The sequence below is a fragment of the Nannobrachium achirus genome, assembly GCF_963921795.1.
Source record: "Nannobrachium achirus genome assembly, chromosome: 18".
NCBI lineage: Eukaryota > Metazoa > Chordata > Actinopteri > Myctophiformes > Myctophidae > Nannobrachium > Nannobrachium achirus.
The window spans coordinates 39,223,648-39,241,335 of record NC_137825.1 but is presented as its reverse complement, the minus strand read 5'-3'; the positions used below and the strand labels follow the sequence as shown (position 1 = coordinate 39,241,335).

The 17,688-nt window shown below is 41.3% G+C and overlaps 1 protein-coding gene across 2 annotated transcripts; it reads left to right on the top strand.

Annotated features, from left to right (window-relative positions):
• Positions 1-1,601: 1,601 nt before the first annotated feature.
• mazb (MYC-associated zinc finger protein b (purine-binding transcription factor)) lies at positions 1,602-8,898 on the top strand. Of its 2 annotated transcripts, none has more exons than XM_080747031.1 (7): positions 1,602-2,500; positions 2,708-2,858; positions 3,266-3,372; positions 4,433-4,680; positions 5,317-5,380; positions 5,998-6,169; positions 8,531-8,898. In XM_080747031.1, the coding sequence occupies exons 1-7, from the start codon at positions 2,468-2,470 to the stop codon at positions 8,866-8,868; spliced, it is 1,113 nt and encodes a 370-aa protein (XP_080603157.1). In that variant the 5' UTR covers positions 1,602-2,467; the 3' UTR covers positions 8,869-8,898. The 2 variants fall into 2 exon arrangements, with proteins under 2 accessions (XP_080603157.1, XP_080603156.1); XM_080747030.1 differs by having other exon boundaries at positions 3,266-3,711.
• The last annotated feature ends 8,790 nt before the right edge of the window (positions 8,899-17,688 follow it).

Genomic DNA, 17,688 nt, shown 5'->3' with positions numbered 1-17,688 from the left:
TTTACTTGAAATGGGGCTCTCTGGAATATAATGTACCTTTTGAAATGAAAAACACCAGCTCAAGACAATTCCCTGTTTACAACCTAATACTTTATGCTTGGTTGGAATCTCAGTGCATGCATAAACTAATATAAACAATTAGGAGCGGCTATTTGATGGTGTGAAGATGTAGGCTTCACAAGGCAACATGCTTGCTCACCTCTCCTGTGAGGATTGGACGGTTCTTGGTTTCAAAAGGGGGGAAAGGGGGACTGTGGTTAGAGCAGGGAAACCCCAGTTCCATGTGTTCCATGTTAAAATGATGAAGGATAAGTAATGACGCTGGCTCATCTGTGTGGAGTGGACAAAATGTTTGTGTTTTGCAGAGGGGACATTTTGGGTTAAAAAAACAACTCTTTAATCATATTAAATAGGCTATTCAAATCAAGCAATTCCAAGCTTGAGGAGGAGTGGAAATGATGGTCTTTAAAGATGTATTGGGGGGGAAAAGAAGGGTAATTTAAAGTAATTAAAATGGTAATAAATTGATATTAACACATGTGAATGTGTCTTTATCATTTTAATGCGTTTTATAGTAGGATAATAATGATATCACATTATATTTAACCGTATATATAAATTGGTTATTTAATAGCAAATATAGCTTAGCCTAAGCAAGTTCAAAGGTTGGCCAAATGTATAGCCTGGGTTGAAGTGGTTAATGTATGTTTTGTAATTATAATCCAAATCTACAAAGTAATTATTAACTAAAGTTTTCAAATAGGCTAATTGTAGTTGAGACTGTAAAAGTACAATATTTGGATCCAAGATGTAGTAGAGTAGAAGTAAAAGTAGCCTACTGTAAATTGGAAATACTCAAGTAAAAAAGAAAATGGCCAATATATATATATATATATATATATACCGGTATATATAGCCTATATATATATATTTATATATATATATATATATATATATATATATAATCAAAAAGTGTACTTTAAGTAAATGTACTTAGTTACTTTACAGTTTAGGCTACACCACTGTTATCTGTCTCTGACATCATCATTATAAGGCTTACTGGAGAGAATCTGACTGTGCGCACTACCCTTTAAGACGCGTAGCCGTTAATGGAATGTCATTATGTCATTGTCGTCGTTTCCCAACCATGTTCCCTGCGCGGGTTGCTGTTTGCAGCTAGTCTACTAATGAATGATATTATGTTCTCATTTTGTTCTCATTTTCTTGAAGGACCCCCTAATTGCTGTTTAGGCTAGGCCACAAACCCTTTCTGTGCCAGGGAGACCTCAGAAGACGTTTGCGTAAAATTAATCCAAATGTTTCTTTATTTTCTCCAAGATTAAAACATAAATAAATCAATAAAGCACTACACAAGCTAAGTTTAAGTGATTGTGAATGTGATGCTGAAGCTAATTTTAGTCCCCCCCCCCCCTCTCCCCCCCTCCCCCCAAGGACTCCTGGGGGTCCCCGGACCCCTCTTGAGTCACCACTGTTCTATTATCTCCGCCAACGCTGCCTGCTGCTGGCGCTGCTGCATTTTCTGTCGGCCGAAAATCCCATGGAAGGAAGAGGCTCGGATCTCCATTGAGGGAGACGGAAATGAGAGAGAGGGGAGGAGGGGGGGTTGTCCAAAGAGAAATCCTATCCCTTTAAGAGCGAGTGGGACATAGCGGTGCGAGGAGAAAAAAGGAGAGGAGGGGGAGAGAAGAAAGAGGAATTAAAAAAGAAAAGGAAGAAACAGACAGGGAGGGAGGAGGGAGAGCGAGCGATAAAAAAAGAAAGATGACATCCTCGCGATCCAGCCGCCGAGGTGGAGCGAAAGGCTGCGGCCCGGCGAGAGCGCTCCCTGCCCGGGTCACGGCTTGAATCCAACAGCGAGGCTTCGACAAACACCCGATTGGCCTATTGGGGGGAAATAGATTCATACATTTAAAAAAAAAAAAGCACAAGCTGCTCGTTCTTATCAGATGCGTGTATTTAAGCTCTTGCGGTACTTGTAATTGTGCGTAAAATGCATTTTATTTCACGTAAAATGTATTACATTTAAAAAAATAACACTGACAATGTGCGATTTGTTGATTTGAAATATATTTTTGTTGTTGCTATATATATGCATTTCTGTATATATAATCTTTGATCAATTAAACTTAGAAACCAAAGTCAAAGAGAAATAGGCCATTATTGTTACCCGGGGCCAGCTCCACTACTGTCTCGTCAACTGCAGCGCAGTCAAACAGCTGCGTGCATTTTAATTAATAGAATAGACTACCTCAATGAGAGAACATATTTTTGCAAACAGATTCATCCGAGTTATTTTTTTCAAGAAACCCCCAGAAGCCCGTCTTTTTTGCTGCAGTATAATAGGCGACTAATCGTCGGTGGGGCGATCAAAAGAATGCGAACGGCTCACTCGTCTATCTCAATCAGGACTAGCTGACTTTTATAATCTCCATCGCTTTGGTGCAAAATGGATGCTGCTTGGAGCAATTTTCTCTTCCAGGTAGGCCTAAGAAACAATTGCAGTTGTTGATCTGTTTATGGTCGCGTTTTCTGGCCGCAGTTCTGTAGCGGGGCCTATCGCCTCTGTCCAGTGGTAGTCCTTGTACCTTCAGCATCATCTTGTGTTAACTAAAAGTGCCACCACCTCAAGACAATGGCAGTGACTTCTATTTACATTTGGGTGATGGCCTTGTGTTTACTTCTCCAGAATACTCCCACCCAAAACCAAGTGGAGGGGAGCCTCCAATCAGAGCTCATGCCAGTGCATACGAGTTCTCCCCAGACCCCACCCACAGAACACTTAGCACAGCCTCCCTCAACGGTGGACACTGCTGCTCTCAATGAAGATCCTACACCTGGTGAGCAATAGTAGCCCAGTCCAGACATGTGGATTTGGAATGTCAAATCATTTCCTTTGTGAACATGTCTTTGTTGTCTAGCTGCTAGTAGAGTGGTTCTCAAACATTTTAATTTCAACGCCCCCCTTCCATAACGCTCAAGTGTGTAGAAAATGGAACCAGACAGACCCTGGCCTTGCGGGTCCGTTTGGTTCCATTTGTTACACACTCAGGGTTACAGTCCTGTAAGGCCAGGGTCCATTTGAACCCACTTTGAGAACCACTGGTCTGGTATGTCACATTTGACACTGTTGTAAGATTTCCTCCTTCAAGACTCAAATTATTAACAATCATTTTGTTTCCCACCTCTCTCTCTCAATTCCTTCCCATCTTCCCCTCCCGGTGTTGTTGCCCCGCTAACGATGCAGTGAAGCCAGCATCTCGGCCGGCACGTGTCCCCCACATCTGTGCCATCTGCAACAAGCAGTTCAAGAACAACTACAACCTGCGTCGTCACCAGTCGGTTCACACCGGGGTACGAATGAAGGACAGGGCCAGAGAGCAGGCGGAGGGGGCAAAGGAGGGAGCAGATGGCCACGTGGTGGTGGCGGCGGCGGCAGCCCCATCGGTGATGACGGTTGGGGCAGGAGGGAGGATGGAGAGGCAAACGATTCCCCTCTCTCTTCTCCACCTCTCCGTGCCTCCCCCTCTAGCCCCTCCCGGCGTGCTGCCGGGGGTCCAGCAGCCTCAGCCTCCTCCCATGGGTAGTCAGGATGGCCAAGGGGTTGCCATGGCGGGCATAGTGGCTAGTGTTAACCCCCTTGTTCCGCCTCCTGCTGCTGTCGTCATGGCCACTACTGGGGCGACAGTACAGGTGGGTCAGGGCCTTGTGGAGATGGCTGTCGTCCGGCCCCAACGTAAGAGCAAACCTCTAGCACACTGTGTCACAAACCGCGTGGACTCTCGGGGAACAGCCCGGATTATTTTTATTTTGTTGGGCGGGTCGCCTCGATCACTCGATTGAAACGAACCCCTTTTATGTAAAAAATCTTTCTTTGAGAAAAGACTTGACATATTAACTGATATCAATACAAGTAAGTTTACCAAGGTCAAGGGCCTGTCGTTAAGATCTAAGGTCCATCATCAGTCCCCAGGTCCTGAGTTTGAGAAGCACTGTGCTAGAAGCCCCTCAAACTCCCCTGCATGCTCTCAAGAGAGATCTATTGCATCTATTGGGAAGTGTTTCCCATGACATGAGAACTAAACAACTGTTAGAAATATTTTACAATAGAGCACAATATTTCAGGAAACAAGTAGACTTGTCAGATCAGGAATAATATTGTTGTGGACTTGCATGGTTTCAGTAGGAGATAGGAATTATAAGAAAATGAATGTACTCTACAAGAGCAGTGGTTTTCAAGCTTTTTGTGCCCAAGGCACACCACAGGGCATGTCAAAATCTCAAGGCTTACATCCATGCAAAATACCCCTGACCTGCCTTATGGCACACCATTTGGGAACCACTGTACTAGAGTATAGTCCCTACCTATCAAAACCATGTAGCGTGAGTCTCTCTTTCCCTGTCTTTGTCTCAGCGACCAGCTAATCCCAATCCCAACCCAGTGAGGAAGAACCATGCCTGTGAGACGTGCGGGAAGGCATTTCGCGATGTTTACCACCTCAACCGCCACCGTCTGTCACATTCGGATGAGAAGCCCTTCTTCTGCCCGATCTGCCAGCAGAGGTTCAAGAGGAAGGACCGAATGAGTCACCATGTCCGCTCCCACCAGGGAGGGGTGGAAAAACCCTATGTCTGCCCCCACTGTGCCAAGGCGTTCTCCAGGTGATGCTATGAAACAGGCTGGGAACGTTTCTCTCGTTCATTACAATTTCTGCAGGGCCTGAATCTGTATAAGGCTGTGTTCATATTCATACTGGCAGCCCAAATCCGATTTCTGCCTGAACAGCAGAAAAACAAATGGGAACAGATTTTTGTTCATCCGATTTGAACCAATTTGTATTGATTTCTAAAGCTGTGTCTCAGTTGGTAGTCTATTGACACTGAAGCCTGATTTATACTTTGTCATACAGCGGTGTCGCCCACTGAAAATAGCCAATCTACAAGCTCACAACGCATTCCATTGCTTGTAGATTGGCTATTTGCTGTGAATGTGTCAATTAAGCATTATTCTATTACATTGTTAACGCAGCAAACAATGTAGATAGGTTGATAATGTCTAAATACAAAATCTGTCTGATCACAATTAAGATCATGTTTGAGAAACAATCCGGATTTGACTGCGGTCTGAACAAAGCCTAATTTAGTGTGTGACATCTTAGATAGAATGGCTTTAGCCTTATTGGCTAATTTCAAAATAGCCAGCAAGCTTTTATCCTTTCCTGTCTAATCCATTGCAGATGAAAGATCTTTGACTTTTGCAACTTTTATCTAACAGATTGTGTATCTGCTTTCCCTCAGGCCTGATCATCTCAACAGTCATGTAAGACAGGTGCACTCTTCTGAGCGACCCTTCAAGTGTCCGGTACTTTACTTAGTTACCTGATAATGATAACAGTAATAATACTCATTTAGCAGATGTGTTCTTTGTCCCAACAAGATTAGCCACGCCTGCACTAACATGCACACAGTATCCCTAATAGAAGTTGATATTGTGGCTATTGTCTAATTTACATTCAACCCTTTTATAAATCAACAAATTAATCTTCAGTGAAAATATTAAGCTATTTAGCTTTTTCATAACCAGGATAAGAGATTATTCAGGTTATTATTTTAATTGGTCGTTGGTGTACCTTCTTCAACATGAAAACGTGAATACTGAAGCATCATAAAAAATATAGGCCTACAGGGTGTTGCTGTATAAAATTACATTTGATAGTCCTTTTTTGTGAGTTTCTCAATGGGTCTTGTATGGATGGTCAGAATTGAAACTTAGTGTTATTACTCGTTTGCAATTGTTGCAATTAACCTTTTGGCATATGATTTTAAGCATTTCATAAAAATCTTTATAATTAAATACAGAATATGACAACTCTGTGCAGGCATTTTTCCTGTGTTACCTTATTGAGTCTAAGACATATTTCAATGTCTATCTGTTCTGTGTTTAATAATAATCTTGCCATTTATCACATTCCCATTTAGACCTGTGAATCTAGCTTTGCTACAAAGGACCGTCTGCGTGCCCACATGATTCGCCATGAGGAGAAGGTCCCCTGTCACATCTGTGGCAAGCTCCTCTCTGCTGCTTACATCACAGATCATATGAGGGTACACAACCAGTCCCAGCACCATGCCTGTCATCTATGTAACCGCAGTAAGTACAAATGATCTATCATCATGGGGAATCTCTGAAAAGTAATGCATGTTTAATTCATCCTTAAATACAAGAAACTATGTTGAGTTGTTATGATTGCGTGGCTCGTATTACTGAATAGTAGTAGCCTAAAGACAAATTGATAGGGCTTCCCCCTGAAAGTTGGGGGTAGTTGGTTGAACTCATGACCTGTAAGCACAAAGTCAAGATATTCATACTCAAGTCAACCTTTATAGAGCTAAACATTTTGAGCAATTCCACCTACTCATACACCTATTCAAGATTCAAGTCTGTCCAGATTTATAAGTAAATCATTTATAATTAACTATACTATGATTAGTAATTAAAATGTATTTCTTTGCTAGAGATTTAACATTGAACAGAGTTAGGTTTATAGTATTAGCTGCATCTAAAACAGATAGTCGATGACAGGGAATAGATATCATGTTAGAAAGATTTGCAGTATGAGTTGAGTGCACCATGTTTAGTCTTTTGCTAGTCACAACAACAAGAATGGGAAGGGTTGCAGGCACAATTGGATCTGTTAGTGGTGATAGGGAGCCAGCTGGATTTGTCCTAGGTTTGAGCTTATTGTGGAGGATAATAATAAATCTACCGCAGCAGGGAACCTGAAAATAATATCAGTTGTGTTTTTTTTTTAGCAGTGCTATCAGTAATCATGGTGCCATAGACTGTGTGGGGTGTAGGTCGTGTGGTTTCTGGGAAGTTACAGAGGAGTGGGAAGGTGATTAAGCCATTAATGATGGGTCTTCAGGGCTGGGTTGGACAGAGGGGAGGAGGGGGTTGATGCCAGTCTTGACTAGTTGTTCCCTTCTATCAGTGAACTCCAAATGAGGGTTGGGGAGAGGGAGGGAAAACAAGAATAATGGCGATAAGGAATAGACTAGGACTGATAGTGTGTCTGTAGAAGGTCATTCCATTCACTAGTACTGCTGTGTAACTACGGTGTAGCATTATGGTTGATGCTGGGTCCTTTTGTTATCGAGTTCTTCCTGTGGGGGTAAAGATTGCTGCTCAGAGTAGTATCAGAGCAGAAGTTGGATCGCTGGGCGATGGAGGAGATTGCCCATTAGTATTTTACTCTGAACTTGTTTGGATGATGGCCACCCACTTTGAAGAGGTGTGCATCCCCAAAGTAGTTCAGCTAGTTGCAGGTTGTAGATACACTGAGAGAAGCCTGCTAAACCTATGTCTTATATACTTTTCCAAGGATATTAAACGGTTCAATAAAGTCATGTTGTCTAATAGCGATTTTCTCAAAACACAACTCAATAGCATTATCTCTGATTTCATTTGGAACCAGAAAGACTCCCTAATTAGGCCAGGGGCCAATTCTGATATCTTCACAAATTGGTACCACCATTGGTTTTAAACGTACGGTCGGTCACCTTGAGTGGTACCAATTTGTGAAGATATCAGAATTGGCCCCTGGCCTAAATCAGGAGATAAGTGACCATCAGAAGATACTCATAATTGTTTTTTATCGTTTCATTTACAAACGCAGAGATCAGTGGGTGGTATGGCTTTATCACATTTCCAATTATACTATTGGGCAGGTAACCTGATAGCCTTGTTGGGATTCTGGCTTAAAACGTATGCCAACGATTTGGCCCCTGTCTGGGTCCAGATGGAGGCTGACGCAGCCTGCCTGCCAACATCCTTCCCAGCTTTGTCATTCTCTATGTACTGTGTATGGGCTCAGGTGTGGTAACACTCGGCTGGCAGGTTGGCTCACTCTGTGCTCCAAATATGGCAAATCATCAGTCCCCCCTCCCCCCCCACACACACACACTTTTGTGACCCCTTTTTGGTCTAGTGTGAAAAATTACATGATGTTTTTTGCCTCATTTGACCAGCTCTGTGCTAAATTTGGTATATCGATAGCACATTTGTATTTGTTTATTTATTTTAAGTATTTATTTGGAAGGTTTTTTTCTAAGCCTTTATGTGATATGTGACAGTGAAGAGAGATAGTTGTACGACCATGTTTGGTGTCCGGTGTGAGGATGGCCATCTTCCTAGTGCACAGTCAAACACAAAAAAAATTTGACTTGACTTTCATGATCACGCTAGATTTTTTCACCAGAACGTTTGTTATCCAAAATACTACCCAAATAGGTGGCCATAATCTTTGCTTGTTATTACATTGACACCAACATGCATATCTGCTTTATTAGCTATGATGTTGTGATATTGTCTGTTTTCAACATTTGCTATAGAACTAGTACTTACACTACCTGTGTTAAATCCCGGAGGAGCAATATGAACCTTATCGCAAAGCGACTATCTTCTGTACGTATGTTCTCACTTCCAAACTCAACACCTCCTCTCCTCCACCAGGCTTCACCACCCTGACATACCTTCGTGTTCATGCCCAGAAGCACCACGGACAAGAGTGGAAGGACAGTGTGGGTGGCTTTGGCGGCACGACCTCTGGCGGCGTCCTCGTATGCCACCTGTGCGGCATACACTGCAAGACACCCACCCAGCTCCAGGGCCACATGGGCACTCACAGCACCAGCCAGGCCAGCTCCATCACCTCCAGCACAGGGCCCAGCAGCTCCATCTCGCTGAGCAGCATGGTGACAGCGCCCACTGTCTATGTCACTGGTAATACAGTGGTGGACCTGCTAGTCACCGACTGCTCTAGCATTGCTGCCCCGCAGACCCAGAGTTAGCAGTAGAAAGCTCAGCAATAATAAACCTCAGTCCCATAAACAGGGGTGGGAGGGGGTGGGGTTGGCGGAGGGCACAGTTAGAGAGGGGTTTAAGTTGCTAGCTAGATGCTGGTCTGGGTTCAGTTTTGTTATTTCCCTGCAAAATGGAGACGGTTAGGATTAGGGTTGAGTGAGATAATCACTAATCAACGCTCAAGGGCAGTGTTACCCCAAGAGCAGCAATGACTAGCAGGTGTCAGTACAAGGGAGGAGTAAAGGGGTAGAGTTATGTTTATTTGAGCAGTGAAGACACTGTGTGTGTTAATGTGACATTCAAGTAAAGACAAGAGGAACTATGATGACCACAGCAGGTTCATAGACGGTAACAGCGACATGTCAGGTTTGTCATCCAAATATTCCTGAGTGCTCTGATGTTTTCGGGACTGTGGTATTGTGAGCATCTACTGTATTTCTCCTCTCTCTCTCTGTTCATTCTCTCCTTACTCTTTCTTGTCAATTCTGGCAATGGCTACTCTCTGCAAATGCACCAAGTACTGTATGTATATTTCACACCAGCTCTCATCTTACCCCCATTTTTACAGCTTACTTATTGAAAATCCATACAGCTTGTGTTAAAAAAAAGGAAAACCTTAAAAAAAATAACTATTAAGCGTGGAAAAATATAATTAATAAGACAAACCAGAGGACAGGAAAATATAGATTGATGTGCACCAGTCAGGGCTGTTCTAGCATGTTAGCCTGCTAGTTTTTATTTGTTGACAAAAGTAATCACATTTGAACTGTAATACTAGTGTGTTGAGTCTCTGGAGGGCTATTTCTAAATTGGGGCAAAATACCATTATTCAACATTGTGGTTTGTAGAAACAATTGTGGGACTTACATGTGGATTCATTTCTTAAAGGTATAAGACATAAAAAAGGAAATGTTAAGGAGTATGATGCAATTTAACGCGTTTGTATTTGATTCAGTGAAGGTCAAAAATATTAGGAATTCAAGATGGAAGTCAAAATAGATTTGAGGCTTCTTAGATTGTCTTACAACTCGTCTTCCTCTCTGAGTCCAGCCATGGTTAACCAACAACAACAAACTTCATTATGCTATCCAACAGCTCAGCTACTGACCCTGCAGCAATTGCAAATTCTTCTTGCGCCTGAAAACTACCTTTTTGCATGAAAGTAAGCTAAGTATGTCATACTTATAATTAGGGAGCTCTCAGCTGTCATGACAAAAGAACGTTTTAGCAGTCCCATTAAGTTAGTCGGACGTAAACAAAAATATTTGAGAGAGTCAAGTATTGATTTATAATTAAAAAAAAGTATCATTGTTGGCCATTATTTTGACTATCTGTCATTGCCATAGTCCTTTGTTTTCTTCTATGTACCAGTACCATGTGACACTCAATGAGTTAGATTTAGTCATGTTAACAATGCACTGTAAAATGAGTGTTGATTTAACTCTGAATGTGTACAACCGTAACCAGCAGTTGTAAACATTCAGAGTTAAATTACACTCAAGATTTTACATGCATACTGTACTACATAGCGTTTTAAACGCAGGTCATGTCGCTCCCCATGAATCATGAGAGGAACGATCATTTGTCCTTTGGTATCTTTAATTGTTGTTTTTCTTTATTTTTTTCTGTTAAATTGTGATTATTGTGTGATGTCAGAAAAGGGCTTATAAAGTCATAGGTCAGGTTGAGAAGTATATCCAGGAGGTTCCAATGTTTGACATCGCCTAATGCTCTAAACTAAACAAATCCTGGTTCTGTACTGGAGTACTTCATTTTTCAAATAATTCTTTTGTTAAGTGTTGGTACAGTATGTTATCTTAACATTTGTTTAACCTTTTCCTCTTTTTTTTTCTTTTTCTTCTTTTTGATCTTCCTGTTGAGAAAAGTAGTGATAAAGTATTTTTAGGGTTTCTGCATTACACTAAAAGAAAGTAATACCTCTACTCTAGGATCCTGTACAGCTCTTGCGATACATCTTAATGCCTTATTGTACTCAACTGCATTTTAATTATTTTATTCTAAAATATTTTAAATCTTAGTCATGGATTCATTAAGAATATTAATGGGATGTATTTATATTTATATTTTTATATTTCTCAACAGTATGCATGTCTATAAACAGTTGTTAGAGCAAAACAATTTCAATGATGCTTACCACATTATGTTATTATTTTGTAGATGAAGTAGAGATCATGTTATTATTTTGTAATTTTGACAATTAAAAGTAAAACAAGGAAACAGTGAGGGTGTTGCGTGTTCACTTGTTCACCTCCTTCCGTGGTTCTCAATGTGGGGTCTGGAGAAAAAAGAAAATGAAAATAATTGCAAATATTGATAAAATGTGAAATAAGAAATGTAAAAAAACTATTGCAATAAAAAGTATCAAAAAGAATGTGGGGTCTGGGGACCTCCAGGGGTCCTGGGGGGGGTCATTGGGGGGTTCTAAATTAGGTAATATAGCATAAAGATCAGTTTAACAACTTTAATCCTATTTTATGCGATCTACAAGCTCACAACAGATAAGCTGTTTTCTGAAAAGTTTTGAAAAATCTTCAAACATTTTTTAATCATTCTTAAATTAATTTATATTAATAATACCCATCTCTTAATGGGGTCCCTAGCACAAAATATTTTCTGATGGGGGGTCTGTGGCATGACAATGTTTAAGAACCACGTTTTACAAAAAACATCCACGTTAACACTTTTTCCAACTATGCCACTGTTATTTTCACTTCAAATAGAGAAGAAGCAAGAAAAAAGGACCTTGTCCAGGGTGCTTGTTATCCACTTCCAACAGCCTAGCTTATTCCGGAGGTACAGTATTCACAGGTGGTGGCAGTAAATGTGCCTCATAATTACATTGTTAGGTTTTCCTTGGAGTGATGTTAACCATTTGCTCTGCACTTGGTCTGCTCTTTTCCTTCTACACCAAATCTTTCCACCAGAAATTGATGATCTACAAGCTCACTCAACAATGTATGTGCTAAGTAACAGGATAATTGCTAAAGGTACAACTTATTTATTGCTTTGATTCCATACATTCTCTGTTGCAAAGAGGACAATAGCTCTAAAGAATAATGGTTCTGAAGGTGTAGGGGTGCTGTCCATGGTACTGAAGGTGTCTCACAGACCAATAACATTGGCTACAGTCGGAAAATGCATGGAATTATCTTGAAATAGGCTTTGTGTGAAACAAACCCTCAGCAACCATTAATCGTGTTTTAGGCAAGTGTAGTGCTTCTGTTTCTTAGTATAGTGAGTAGGTCTAATGCCCATGCATAAATCAGAAGCAGTTTTATTTGTCACATAATCATCACAGGTTTACAGGCATGTATAAGTGGGTGAAATTCTTCTTTTCATGCGCCTTCATAATGTTATATAGTATTGTGTGAGAAGTGAGCTAACGGAAAGAGATCAGGTTAAATAAAACAAATAAAGACAAAGATATAAATGTATCATGAAGTGTGATGTTATTAGCAAAAAGAAAAAACATACACATCTGTTGTTTTACTATTTCATGTATTTCTGTATTTTCTGAGATGTGTAAACTAGATCATCTCTATGATTCAAAGTTAATAAGAATTCCATTATGGGCTATATAAGATTTTCTTACATCAGACCTCGGTCCACAGATCATGAGACCATTGTATAAGCCAAGGTGACATGACGCATAGCCAAAGCCTATGGACCTTCTGTAAAAACAGTCATATAATCTTTATGTTTCTTGCTCACTACTCCTCCTAATGGCTAGTTGTAAGTGTCACATGTTTCATAAACAAAAGGAAAACATCTTCGATGCATCATTGTCACTACTATGCTATTCACTACAAGTTCATTAGACTAGGCTATATTAATTTATTAAAAATCTATTGATTTCTATAGAAATCAATACATTTTAATGAATTAAAATAGCCTAGTCTATAATGAACTTCTAAAGAGCCTGTCAAATTATGGTAACGGATCACCTATAACCCATGGTAAAACCCTACTGATCCCCCAGACTAGTAGCCTTGTAGTAGCAGTAGGAGTAGTAGTAGTAGCAGCAGCAGCAGCAGCCTAGTAGTAGTAGTAGTAGTAGTAGTAGTAGTAGTAGTACTAATACAAATAAATAAATAAAAAAGTCCTAAATAAATAAATAATAAAGTCTGACCAAAGGGACAATTCATTTGATGTTAGGTTAATTTAATGTTTTCTAAACACACAAATAAGCACAACACTCCGATATGAGCCCAGCAGGTTTCTGATTGTGATACGTAATGCTATCTGTTACTCAGTTACTGACCCACATAAAGGTCAAATTGGCAACCTGATACAAACTTTTCTGTTGGCTCCATTCCAACATTATCACGCGCGTACTGTGCGCACGCTAGCTACTCATATTGACAAGTAGTGGCCCTCTTATTTATTAGTTTAATGCCTGATGCAAGCAATAAATGAGTATATCATTGAATGTAATTAAAATAAAAGAGAAGGGAATTGACAAAACTTTTCGTAATAAACAATCCAGCCCAATCCTTTTAACTATAAGCTTTTTTTAAATCATGTAATAAAATACATTAATTGCAGAGAAATTACATTGCTACATTAATGTTTGCAGTAGGCTAAATGTGGACTGTAGCCGATTGCCTGTATATTTTGCTGCATAACATAAAAACCCAGTAGGCCTAATAAGTCCACTGTGTGCAGTGTGATCAACCACAGGAACCTACTGGCTGGTTCCTCCTTCCTTATTGTACAATAACATATTCATAACCCAGTAACAACCCATTGCAGTGTGTGGATCCATAATTGGTCAGTAGGATTCAACCCCTGGGGTCAGACTGAGTACAATAACTTATTAATGAGCCAGTCCAGCGTGTGTGGTGGTCATCATCTGTAGCCTACACTGTTGGCTACTGATACTGTAGGCCCTACAGGACATGAACCAGTAAACCAGACCCTCTGGTCAGTGGTCACTCAGTGCAATACCATATACAATATAGTGTGTGCTGTCATCATGTAAGTAAGACCGTCCTGTAGGCAGCAGCCCCTGTGTAGCGGAGCGGTTAAGTGCTACGATCTTTCAATTTATGATAAAAGCGTGAAAATTGGCATGAGTAGTCTCCATGGGTCACTTGACAAGAAAATTGGCCGAGGCAATTGAAATTTCAATATGGCGGCCGTTTTTCAAGATGGCCGACACCTTAGTGCAGCATTTAAGTAACATAATGGTTTATTTGGTGATACAAGCATGAAAATTGGCATGAGCAGTCTCTGTGGGTCACTTGACAATAAGCCACCCACAGCTACTTGACATTTCAAGATGGCAGCCATTTTTCAAGATGGCCACCACCTTAGAGGAGCAGTTAAGTGATATACTGGTTTATTTGGTGATACAAGCATGAAAATTGCTATGAGCTATCTGAAAGGCTCATTTCACAAAAAAACGCCACAGCCACTTGAAATTTCAAGATGGCGGACATTTTTCAAGATTGCCACCACCTAAATGGAGCAGTTAAGCAATATAATTGTTTAGTTAAGTGACACAAGCATGCAAATTGATATGAGCAGTCTTTATGACAAGAAATCACTTCCAGCCACTTGAAATTTCTATTTTCAAGATGGCCCCCTGGATCCTCAAAAGATACATTTTCTCATAGAAATGTATGTATTTTTCATTAAGGACGATTTGATGTCATTTTAGATTATGTTAAATAACAACTTTTAACACATCAAAATACAACTGTGTTGATCATAGATAGATTAGAAAAGTGTGAATATCTGCACTACCAGGGCACACTGGTGATATATCACTGCTGTTAAACTCAGAATGGGGTTCAATGGCAGCGAATTGAAAGTTAGTATTAGCCTGACACTCAGCCTGAATTGACATTTCGTTTCACTCCATTATTCAGTCTGAACTCGCTTCCACCGAAGGCGATTGCAGGGATGGGCGTTGCCAAAAAAGAGGCAGTCTTCAGCGATTGGTTCACCTGTGTCTGACCACACATGAGTTATGTGTGGCTGGCTAGTGGCTAGCCTGTTGCTTGCTAGTGCTATTTGCTAACCAAAGAAACAGGCAGAATAGGAGCACTACAAACTAGTAATCAAACACAACATAACATGCCTGCCACTGGTGTTTCATAGCGAGATCGATACGATCGCATTTTACCACATTTTACCGCGGTGCACGGTACGGTACGGCGGCGGCACTGGTTTACTTGGAAACGCACATGAGTTCTGGGAAACCCCCACCCACGCTGATCACAAGACGCTGATTCACGACGCTGATTCGCCGTACGGATTTTGGAACGAGGAAGGCCTCTTCAATGAGAGCACTTCTAGACCCCTGAATCGCCAAAACAAAACTTTTAAGGGGTGTGGCTAGCGATTCAGGGTCTGGAACTAGGCTAAGTTAGTATCCCAAATGCTGTCTAATTTACCCCAAAACAGTTAGATAGCTGCACCTGAATTGACAGGTTGTGCCAGTGCGGGAGAGACAAGCCAAGGTTAATGGGGTTTTAGTTAACCGGATGGTGTACAGATCACACAGGATTTAAATGGCATTGGAAGAATGACTGGACTAAGTGTAGGGTTAAGGCATGAACTTAGTTGTATCCCATACATCAAAGTGCTTGGTAAAAGGTGGTAAAAGTATAAACCCTAAGCCTCTGCTAAGACATGGCAGAAGCCATCGTAACAGTTGAGAAAACTAACTGGGACAGATGTTTCATTTGTCAGCAGGTCACCAAGGAAAAACTAATTCAGCCAAGTTTATTCAGCGGAGAGCACGATCGTACTGGTTATGATCTCATTGCAAGAAATGTTCCATTATTTCATAACAAAATAACATCGCATGGATGCACCTGGGACGTATCCTCAGTGATGTAGCCCCAAGCTCATCAGTGTTTCAGTTCTAGCAACATCATGCCCCTCACTTGTGTGACCCAGCCGGGGTTGATCAAGTCCCGACTTATGTCCCAGTAGCTACCCTAATTCACTCCACCGCTCCGGAAATACTCTGCAGAAACTGGGAGAGGCAATCTGGTGCATGGAGGGACTAGGCTGAGTGGATTGACTCCTGTCCGGGCCCCTCCTATGTCTCACCAGGTCCAGGACCTGTGCGTTGCACCAGACTCCAGCCCCAGACATTTCACTCAGGAGTGGTAGATTCTTGAGCTGCAGTGGTACTGCAGGCTCCACCTGGCCCAACGGTGGTGCTGCATGCAGGCTCCACTTGCGGCTTGAATGGCCCTCCTAAAGGCCTAACTGTGGGTTTGTTGGCTGGGGCGCTAACCGAACCTGCTCCCGGATGCCGTCTACATTCTGGCTGTCGCCCGTCTCTCCGGTGGTCACCAGACTATTCCTGGTTGTCACATAGTCTATTCTATGAGTCACTATAAATAAGATCAATGCTCTGCCTATCTTACTTAGTCCAACACGACTAGACGAAGGAGATGCCATAGAAAGCACATTGACAAGACACAGGGCAAAATATCATTCAAGCTGTAAACTTAAGTTCAACAACACAGAGCTGGAAAGGGCCCAAAAGAGAGCATCTACTGCTGCTGAAGACACCAAAGATACCAAAGATATCCATGTCAAGAGGCCAAGAAGATCCCAGCCCTCAAAAGCTTTGTGCTTTATCTGTGAAGATGAGAGTGCAAAGTCCCCCTTACAGGACGCAATGACAATGAAACTTAATTAAAGTTAAAATGAATGTGCCAGGAATCTAAGCGACAAGAAGCTCCTTGCAAAGCTTGTCATTGCGTCCTGTAAGGGGGACGTTGCACTCTCATCTTCACAGATGAAGCACAAAGCTTTTGAGGACTGGGATCTTCTTGGCCTCTTGACAAGGATATCTTTGGTATCTTCGGTGTCTTCAGCAGCAGTAGTTTATCCTTTTACCAACTTTTACCAAGCACTTTGATATATGGGATACAACTAAGTTCATGCCTTAACCCTACACTTGGTCCGATCGTTCATCCAATGCCATTTAAATCCTGTCTGATCTGTACACCATCCGGTTTGTGCCCTGGTAGTGCAGATATTCACTCTTTTCTAATCTATCTATGATCAACACAGTTGTACTTTTGTGTTAAAAGTTGTTCTTTAGCATTTTGAGGATCCAGGGGGCAGCCATCTTGAAAATAGAAATGTCAAGTGGCTGAAAGTGATTTCTTGTCATAGAGACTGATCATAACAATTTGCATGCTTGTGTAATTAACTAAACAATTGTATTGCTTAATGCTACATTTAGGTGGTGGCAATCTTAAAAAAATGTCCACCATCTTCAAAGTGGTTGTGGGCATTTTCTTGTCAAAATGAGCCTTTGAGACAGCTCATGGTAATTTTCATGCTTGTATCACCAAATAAACCATTATATCGCTCCACTAAGGTGGTGGCCATCTTGAAAAATGGCCGCCATCTTGAAATTTCAAGTAGCTGTGGGTGGCTTATTGTCAAGTGACCCACAGAGACTGCTCATGCCAATTTTCATGCTTGTATCATCAAATAAACCCTTATATCACTTAATTGCTTCACTACGGTGTTGGCCATCTTGAAAAATGGCCGCCATCTTGAAATTTCAATTGCCTCGGCCAATTTTCTTGTCAAGTGATCCATGGAGACTGCTCATGCCAATTTTCACGCTTTTATCACAAACTGAAAGATTCTGATGAAAAAAAGCAGTTAGCCGCTCCACTATGTGTGGTCGCTCAGTACAATAACGTTGGACTTGGATCTTCCCTGGCAGAGAGAGAGGCTGAGGGAGGCTCTCGTGGCCTGACATCTGGATGGATACTGGTCTTTTGAATGCTTTTAGTCAG

Coding starts and splice junctions, on each gene's coding strand:
- mazb (XM_080747030.1), top strand. CDS start 2,468: ATGGATGCTGCTTGGAGCAATTTTCTCTTCCAG. Junction 2,501..2,707: donor GGAGCAATTTTCTCTTCCAG/GTAGGCCTAAGA, acceptor TTACTTCTCCAG/AATACTCCCACCCAAAACCA. Junction 6,170..8,530: donor CTGTCATCTATGTAACCGCA/GTAAGTACAAAT, acceptor CTCCTCCACCAG/GCTTCACCACCCTGACATAC.